Below are 9,187 nucleotides of genomic sequence, written 5' to 3'. Positions count from 1 at the left end.
GGCTCTTTCGAAACGAGGCACTCGTCATCGGTCGGCGATGGCGAATTGCGTTTAACTTCGGTTCCGGCCTTATAAAAGGAGGCGGCTACGCGAGCCAACCACGCAGTGTTCAACAAGTAGTAGCAGCAACAGTTGAAATTTTAACCAGATTCTGGTTCAGTAATTCGAACGGTTTCCAGATAAATATTTTAAAGTGAGTGGGAACGGTGTGTTTCGAATTTCAATCCTAAAAAAAAACTCTTTAAATGTCCCGTAAAAATCGTTGTGGTCTGTGTTTAATTCGAGCCAGCCAATTCACTGAAAAGGATACGAAATCGTGACGCGAAATCTTAGAAATGCCGTCGCTTTCGTCATCAATTACATTGCCGTCATTGAAAGGGAAAATACGTGCATAAATTAAATATTCAACACAAAAAAGGACAATATAACTATAATATTTTGAAAATATTCTGTGCATTTATTCCATAACCAATTAACAATAATTTAAAATGAAATAATACAAAAACCATAAAAAAATCAGGACACTCTTTAAATTTGAATAGATTTGTGTATTTATTTAATGGAAAACTGACAAATCTTTTGTAATAAATTAAAAATTGACAAAAAAATTTAAATTTTATTAAATTTAGAGTGGTACTTTACCAATTGTATAACTTATTTTATACAATTTATTTTTCTATTCTAAAATAACTTATTCGTAGCGCGTTATCGCCACTTTAAATTAAATTTTTATTTTAAACGTTTTATTTCAATATTAATATTTTGCATAAGGTACTACTTAAAATACCTAACTAAAACAAATAAATAATATATCTCGCATACCCCACTAAACTTCAAAAATAAACTTCCTTCAAAACAAAAATTGTATAAAAACTTTCCTTTTTGAATTTAATTATTAATTTGGTTTAAAAGAAATATGGATATTGAAAATTAATATTTTATTAATGGAAAAGAGGTGAAATAGACAGTAATTTAAATTTTATATAAATTTTTCAAAAATTATTTATCGATTTAAGCTATATTTATTTTTCAATGTGAGCTTAAAGAATGTAAGAAAATCATATAATAATTCATTTTAACATTTCCTTAAACTCAGCTCAATTATAAAGCCAACAAAATGAAAATTTCTACACAAACATTACATGCGGAAAATTTCATGAACAAAATTTTGTATGAATAATTAAAGTTAGTCCTAAGCTTAAGGTGTAAAAGGGAACAGAAGACACATTTAAAGATACTGAAGCATTAAAATATGTCACTCAACCGCAGCGTGCAACATCATAAATTAATGTCATTGCAATTGGCATGCTTCAAATCATTTTAAGAATATTGGTCTTGAAATTTTTGAGCAAAGCATTCCATAAATACTTTATCAATGTCAATAACTCGAAGGAATTCCCACCAAGGCCATATATAAATGTCAAGCGTAAATAAACCAATGAAAATCTTTGAAGAACAAATAGAAAAAAGCATCAATATTTGCGGAAAATGTTGTCAAGCAATTGTTGTCCCCGACCCCGTTCTTGGTTTCAAACCCCTTAAGTTCCACCTGCGAAAATTCCTGGCAATCATAGAGAAATATTAAAGAAATAAATAAATCGAAAGCATTGAGAATTCAATGCGTTCCAAAGCTGTTTTCATGTCAGAACAATTCAGCATCCCACTGGATTTTATCCCTTACATCCACCTTAGTTACATAGGTCGGTGTGTGTTTTATTTTTTTAGCTGGACATAGCAACTGAAAGTATATCTTAAGGTATCGAATTAATGTCTGGAGGCAATACTTTTCTGTCGTAGTTTTTAAAGTTGACTTGAAGTACACATTTTTCTATATTAATAGGCCAATATCTTGCCCAAGAGGAGCAAGTAGTGCCATTATTAAATTTTATTTTTTTATAGTAATCAAAGATAACGAGGACTAAAGTATGAAATTATACGCTGAAATTGGGAATCGATAAATAAATCATCAATCTCATTTATTCACCTATATCCTTTCAATTAAATAATAAAGATTAAAGATTTAAATTTAAATTCAACTCAAAATTTGAAATCTTCAATACTCAATCAGTGAAGTAAAACACCCCTTTCTCCATTTTGCATCTCAATAATTGGCGTCTGGTCTTCTGAATCTGCTGCAACACTTTGTGTAACCCTCGAAAATAAAGTGTGAGTTTGGTTCTTTTGTGTGGAAATTTCGACAAGTGCCCCAGATGGCCACATTCAATAAGTACGAAAGTTATGTAATGTTCTCTCCAGGATTATTACATAAGTAGACCGTGTCTAATTGGCAGGAATCCGGCGGCAAATGTCAGATGCACTTGTCCAACTCCCATTTCCCAGCTGTATTTTCCACATTCTTGGTCTTAATTAAGCCGTTTTTGCACTACACCTGTCATTGCGGTACGTAGGTGGAAATAGTGAAGGACAGGGCCTATATTCCTTTGGGTTCGGACCCGTTTCAGTTATACTTCAACTCAATTTAGCAATTAGCCGTGCGGTTATTGCGAAAACGAAACGTATAAAAAAAGAAAAAGGGCGACAGGTAAAAATGGAGTGACATTTATTATATAGAGTCAGGAAGCTCCCCTCACCGGTAAATGAATTTCATTTTACCTTGGGGACACCGCCAGCTAGGGTGAAACTTTTTTTTCTGGTTCGGTCCTCTTTTTGACACTGTGTCAACAAGTTAATTAAAGCATTTTGACAACGATTCGTGTTTGCTTTGTTTACTTCTAATTCGTTCCCTCCTCCACAATTTCGAATAAGTTTCACTCGCACAAAATGCCAAAGTGCCGATGGAAGCGTAGTAATTGAAAAAGTTTTCTGCAGGAAATGCCCGTAGCGAATTGCAATTTATTTTGCAAATTAACTGAAAACAAAAAATCGCGCTGCACTTAAAAATTTACAAAATAAAAAAAATGAAAATAATCAGTGAAATTTATCCGCAAATATTTTGACAAAATTGTATGCCTACAGTTGAGTCGAAAATTTGCAATCAAACTCAATCAAAACGTGCCGCAAAATGGAAAAGAAAATTGTCAACAGAAAAGTTCTCTTCCTCCAGAAAATTTTAATGAACTGTGCCAACCCAATGCTGAACGATTCTTTTATTTCAATTGGGCGTGACCGAGTTGATTTATTTGGCCAGGTTTATATGGTTAATTAACCACATAAATTTAGACAATTTCAATTTATTTACATTTGTGGCGGGAAGAAATTTTAAAGAATGGAAAACCCACATATTTTTGTAATTCTTTACAAAATATTTTGCTCAAAAATAAAGGTAAAATATTTTCCGTTTATAAAATTCAGGTAAGCTTTATTCAGATTTTAACCAGCTTACTGAATTAACCTAAAAGTAAAGCCAATTAAACTAGAAGCCTTTAATTTTGAATAATGAATTTCTGATTTCTTTATGAAAATCTTCACACTTCTTTGTCTAAATTTGTTTAGGCAAACATTATTCTGTTTTCTGTAGCTTAGGCTAACAAATTAAGCTGATTCTAGACATCTCAACCAGCGAGACCACAAGTGCCAAAAATTGCAAGCAACTCATTTATAAGGCTCGTCAAGCGGTTGTTTTTAAACTGAAAAAATACAATAAAGCAGACGGGTTTTCCAGATCCCAAACAAGCACGGGTCCCGGCTAATGGCCTGAAAATTCGCTGCGAAAGAGTTAAGCCCACTCGCCCACGTCAGCGACGTCCCATAATAATTAAATGAAACGAGAAAGGTTACAAGAGAAGCTTCACAATGAACACCATTGCAGTACCTGGAAAAAAATTAAATTATTAAAAGCACAAGAACACCTAGAACGCTGTGATGGAAAAATAGAGTGAAAGAATTTGTGTGGAAATCAAAAAAATATGAGAAAGGGCAGATATGCCAAACAAAAATAGTTAAATTGCCATCTTTTAAAATTTCTTTAATAACAATTTTTCTGGCGATGAACTTTCTTTAAAGTATGATATTTTAATTTAATGATGTATTTAGCAGTCAATAAATCTTAGTGGTAAATTCTAAGCTAAATAAAAAAAATACAAATAACCAAATTTTTAAAATTAATTTTTATGGCTACTTGCACCACAGTTCGGCGTAAAAAGTAAGATTAAACGGCTCGCAAAACAAAAGCCCAAGAATCAGCCGCCAAGTTATCTAAGAGACGCCTTCTGACGTTTCACACCCACAACCCATTTTTTCAGTTTCCTTCGCGGTCTTCTTTTCTGGATGGTTGGGGTGTTCCTCGGTTGTTTGCGTGTTGATATGCGCATTGTTTGCTTAAACACAAAGAGCCATCCGCCCACATGAACGGGCTAACGGGGCGGATGGTGGATGGATCCATCCCTAGCCAGTGGTAGTGATGGTAATTACCCTCGTGTACATACATCTCCACTTTTTGCCTTGCAGAGACATCAACGACCCGCGCATTAATCCCGAGAACATCCGGAGAGGCTGTATAAACACAGAGACACCGCCATGAAGCCCGACATCCTAGCGTTCTGCATCTTGGCAACCACGATCCTGGGCAGCGGGACAAGTCACGTCGCCGGCTTCTTAGCTTCCTCCCAGACCTCGACAAACGGAGGAGGAGCAGGGGTAGAGAAAGTGGGTAACCACCAGGGAGTTGCATCCGGGCCGCCACATCGCCTGCATCTTCCCATTTTCGGAGTGGCGGTCGGCGGGGCACCAGCTGCTCCTTCGTTGGACGTCCAGGAGGCCCAGGAGCGAGCTGTTTACGATCCCGGCGATGGTAAGTCATAAACATCCCTATTACCGCATTTCCTGCAATTGCAATTGCAATCTTGACTTGGCCTCGAGCAGCCTTCCCAGCCATCAGCTAATCCCCATTCGAGTTAAAAGGATTACATCCTAAGACCATTTAAATTCATTTTTCTTCCAAATCGTTTTCTACACGTTATAAAGAGAAGTAATGGTGATTAATCTATTTAAGCATTTTTCAAAGAAGAGAATGAGCAGCACAAACTGTCTATACTTAAATCAATATCTCAGGAAATGTAAAATTTTGAACATTCCATATCTTAGCTTGATAGGTTATATTTCATTATAATTTCCGCTGTGCTTTAATAGGTAAATTTCCGGGAATATCTCTTCTGCCGAACCGAATTATCGGCTTGCCGACTTTTAGGCGACCCCATCCAAAGGGGTGGACCAAGAGTTAGGGTGGCACATGGCGTGCACTTAGCCGTAACCGCCGCCCACCATCCGCATCCACAATGGCCATAGTGACCGGTCGCTGAACATTTTCGGTCAGTGCACAATTTTTCAAGTGCCTCAAATTGTTGTCCTCGAACAATATGGAATATGTGTTGTTTGTGCGGAGCACTTAACACGCCCACCGAAGTGAGGGGGATAGATTTTCAAATTTGTTGACGAATTTGATTCGACGTTTGCGTTTTGCCCCCCTGTCCTAGCTTGCAATAAAATGTCATATTGGATTTTCGATAACTGAACTTGTTTTCCAAGTCATTTGATACATGAGTAAATGGATTGGAAATTTCACAATTATCGATTTATAAAGTTGGAAATATTGTAAAAGATTAAAGGTGTGTCTGACAGTCTAATTCCATTAAATATTATCAAAATCACTATCTATTTTTACGCTAATTGGTTGACACAGATTTTATTACAATTAAATAATAATACAAATATTACAAAATGATAACGTAAATAATTATTCAGGCAGGTGGCAAATATCATAATTGGTGGACGCAGATTTTATTACAATTAAATAATAATACAGATAATACAAAATTATGTTGTAAATGATTTTAACAAGCAAATGATTTATTTTTGACGCCAAAAATTATTGTATTTTTATAAAAGAGTTACTGTTGATCTGCGTGGGTTCATAGTACTCTGCGAATCCTAAAAAGGACACCGAGTGGGCAGTGATGGGCAGACTGGATGCCAAAAGCGACAAAAGGCAGTCAAGGAGTTGCGATGACTGCTGACTTGACTGACGGACATGGTCGAAAAGTGGGGAAAACGCCAAGGGCTGAATTCTGTGGCCATAAACTCATTGCCGCCAGTCAATTTCCGCCAGTTCATTGAAACGACAGTGGGGCCTCCGGGGGAGGGAAAGCATGTTGAGGCCTCCTCGCAACCAGTCGACAGACAGACAAACAAACTATTCAAACTTTCAAATATCAAGCGGCGGAAGTTTCCGATGACAAGGAGCAGGAGACGGGGGGATTTAAGTGGAGGAATGGTAATGGGAATGGGAATGGCGTGGCTGTGGTCGGATTAGCGGCAGCTTGAATAAACATTCAAATCGCAAATAAGAACTTTGGTTTGCTCATTTCACGGCAGAATTACTCCACGCCCAGGAACTCGGATTGGCTGCGGTTCCTCCGCCTGCGGGCCCCGACTACGCCGATGCGGTATACAATGAACTGGAGCTGGCCAGCAAGTTCGAGGTGCTCAAGAAGATGGAGGAGGATTTGCGGGCCGAGCAGGAACTGGTGGACAAATCCGCTTTGCTCATGAAAATGCTAGAGGTGAGTGGAGAGACAAAGCTCGCGAATTTTCATGGGAAAAGCCGTGACTTACACAGAAACAAAAAACGATTTTAAAAAATCATATTTAAAAAAAATGTCAAACAAGCATACAAAAATTAAGGTATAAGAATAAAATGAAAGAGAAAACGGCCTGGGCAAAAAAATATTAGTCAAACATTTAGAATTTAAAATCTGTTTAGTATGCAAGTAAAAAAATAGGAAAAATAATAAAAGAATTTTTTTTTTTTATCTTATATGTAAAATAAAGAACTTTGGTTTAACGTTTTAAGTATTTTATAATAAGAAAATGGTTTAGATTAATTTAAAATTTTCTTAAATTATTTAAATAACAATAACATGTTTTTTAGTCTTTTTTTTTTTTTATATTTATTTTGTATATTTTTTAGTATTTTAAAATATTCCTATAATGCTTTTGGAGTATGTATGTATTATGCAACAAAATATTTCTGCGTGCCTTTTTTCGTCCAGGATCCCTCATTGGAAACTTTGCCCCTGGTTTACGTTGAGGAGGAAGAGCCGGAGGCCGTGATTCCTTCCGCCGGAGCCGAGGAATACGCCGACTTGGAGAACGCCGTGCAGGATTTGGTTTTGGGCCAGAGCAAGCCCAAGCGTTCGCGCTACTATCGCAGGTATCCGTGGAAGCGCCACAACAAGAATCGCGGGTAGGTTGATTTCCATATCTCTTTTAAAACGCTCTCACACCAATCCCGAAAATCCCCCAAGCACTGTAATGAGTTCCAGTGATTGCTAATTACCCAACCCCAATTATCATTTGTAGTTAGTAAATGTTAGTAGCCGTAATGCAGAAATAAATCCCTTATTCTAAGAGTTTTAACCGGAAATCCTCAAATTGCCAGAATAATTTAAAGTGGAATTTAGTTAAGCTACTTGCGAGCACAAGGGTTTGCTTTAATACAATGTACAAAAATTGTTAAGAGAAAAGAGATAAAATTCTTGAAAAAAAAATCGTGTAAATTCAATTTGGATCAAAGCGTGACCCTTGAAAAAATCAAAAGAATGCAAAGAATTAATGGCAATTTCAGGAGCATCCCCGCCTTCCAACCCACAGTAGTCTATTGAACTTGAACAACTTACTGTAATGCATTTATCAGAGTCTCTTTAGGCCCGAAAGGCAGACACCCAGAATCCCCCAACCGCCCACAGAGAGATCGATTATTGATTACTGATTACTGATAGCCGAAACGTGAACGATTTTGCTAACTACATAACCATTACCATTATCAGTTCTTACATGAATTCTATCAACAGCAACTATGAACCGGAATTGCGATATGCCTGCACGCCGAGTAAGGAGGATATATTTAAGTTGCTGGTCAATCTGCACGAGAATCGCAAGGGCAACCACAGCAAGACGGTTAACTTCTGCAATCGCAAGCGTCCTGCCAAGGCGGTCTTCACCAACATACGATTCCTGGGCTAAGGCGAGGGATGCAGGACATAGACGGTACACAAAAGCAAGCCAAGGAAACAAAAAAAACCAAGAAACAAAAACCCAGACACCGACAGGACACTGACATATGTATACCAAGCATCAATTGTACATTGCTGACAAAGTCGAGCGCCAAACTGGAGAACAACAAGCACTAACAATTAGCCTAACTAACTAACTAACTACTAACTATCCAACTAAACGAACAGAACTAAAAATAACTTGTTATCTTGTAGGGAATACAGCCCATTGTGGGGCAATTTAAAGTAATACCCTAATACCTTGCCCCACCACCCCTAATTCTAATTGTAGACAATTAAAACTTTTATAACTCTCAATGTGTTGTATATACTAACTAACTAAATAAACAAAGTTCTAGTAGCTCCCTTTGTTAATTTGGTTGTGGTCGTTGCGTGTGCTAATCCATGAAATTGCAAAAACGTTGCCATATCACTAAAAAGTCTCGTAACGTCTCTCGGTCCATTATGCTAGTATTATAAAATAATAAATGGAACCACGAAACCCAAAAATGCTATATCAATGTGTATATACGAGAATATTAAATTGTATTAACATAAATGTGTACGTATTATCTATTTACTAAATCAAACTATCTCTAATGTAAAGTCGAGAAATATATATATTTCAAATAAACTTATAAAATACGTTTAGTCTTGTGCAATTAAATGGAGATTGCGAGTTTTTCAATTGACGTTGAGGGTTGCTATACAATTTCTAAAAATTATAAAATTCTTGGATGAATGAAATGAAAACCATTTTTTTTAAACTAATATTTTAAACATTAAAAATATTTAAACTCACCAACGAATAACTTTCAAAAATACCTATAAACTAATAGGACTTTTCTTCTGTAATAGCACTTTCTAGAACAATTTCTAGGGAAGTATTAGACCCCTTGACTTCTACCATTTCCATTACAAATCCGAGTCTTTGTTAATCCCACATAAGTACGGCGATTGTAAACGAACCAACACCTTCGGAAGTGCGAAAGCGCCACCCTGACATTGAGATTGAATGGAGCTGAGATTCTCGGCCAACTATTGCTCAGTGTTTGTTGAGTCAACAATGTGGCGACGTGGTTATCTATTTGGAAAGCATCTGTATCTGTGGATGACAACGGAATGGGTGAAGATGGGGGTGGGGTGAGGTTGAGGGAATAAGAGGGAACTCGTGCCTC

At 36.7% G+C, this 9,187-nt stretch overlaps 1 protein-coding gene across 5 annotated transcripts; it reads left to right on the top strand.

Moving 5' to 3' along the window:
- The first annotated feature begins 71 nt into the window (after nucleotides 1-71).
- LOC108063621 (uncharacterized) lies at nucleotides 72-8,676 on the top strand. Of its 5 annotated transcripts, none has more exons than XM_070217672.1 (5): nucleotides 72-193; nucleotides 4,408-4,750; nucleotides 6,304-6,518; nucleotides 7,008-7,201; nucleotides 7,785-8,676. In XM_070217672.1, the coding sequence occupies exons 2-5, from the start codon at nucleotides 4,477-4,479 to the stop codon at nucleotides 7,978-7,980; spliced, it is 879 nt and encodes a 292-aa protein (XP_070073773.1). In that variant the 5' UTR covers nucleotides 72-193; nucleotides 4,408-4,476; the 3' UTR covers nucleotides 7,981-8,676. The 5 variants fall into 5 exon arrangements, with proteins under 5 accessions (XP_070073773.1, XP_070073772.1, XP_070073775.1 ...); XM_070217671.1 differs by lacking the exon at nucleotides 72-193 and adding an exon at nucleotides 4,147-4,354; XM_070217674.1 differs by lacking the exon at nucleotides 72-193 and adding an exon at nucleotides 4,153-4,354 and having other exon boundaries at nucleotides 7,809-8,676.
- The last annotated feature ends 511 nt before the right edge of the window (nucleotides 8,677-9,187 follow it).

The sequence above is a fragment of the Drosophila takahashii genome, chromosome 2L (genome assembly GCF_030179915.1).
Source record: "Drosophila takahashii strain IR98-3 E-12201 chromosome 2L, DtakHiC1v2, whole genome shotgun sequence".
In the NCBI taxonomy this organism is placed as follows: Eukaryota; Metazoa; Arthropoda; class Insecta; order Diptera; family Drosophilidae; genus Drosophila; species Drosophila takahashii.
This window is presented reverse-complemented; position numbering and strand designations above follow the sequence as displayed.

Excerpts from the sequence above, each read along its gene's own strand:
- LOC108063621 (XM_070217672.1), top strand. The coding sequence starts at position 4,477 with ATGAAGCCCGACATCCTAGCGTTCTGCATCTTGGCAACCACGATCCTG. Across the intron at positions 4,751-6,303 it reads TGTTTACGATCCCGGCGATG|AACTTTGGTTTGCTCATTTC; the intron begins GTAAGTCATAAA and ends ATCGCAAATAAG. Across the intron at positions 6,519-7,007 it reads TGCTCATGAAAATGCTAGAG|GATCCCTCATTGGAAACTTT; the intron begins GTGAGTGGAGAG and ends TTTTTCGTCCAG.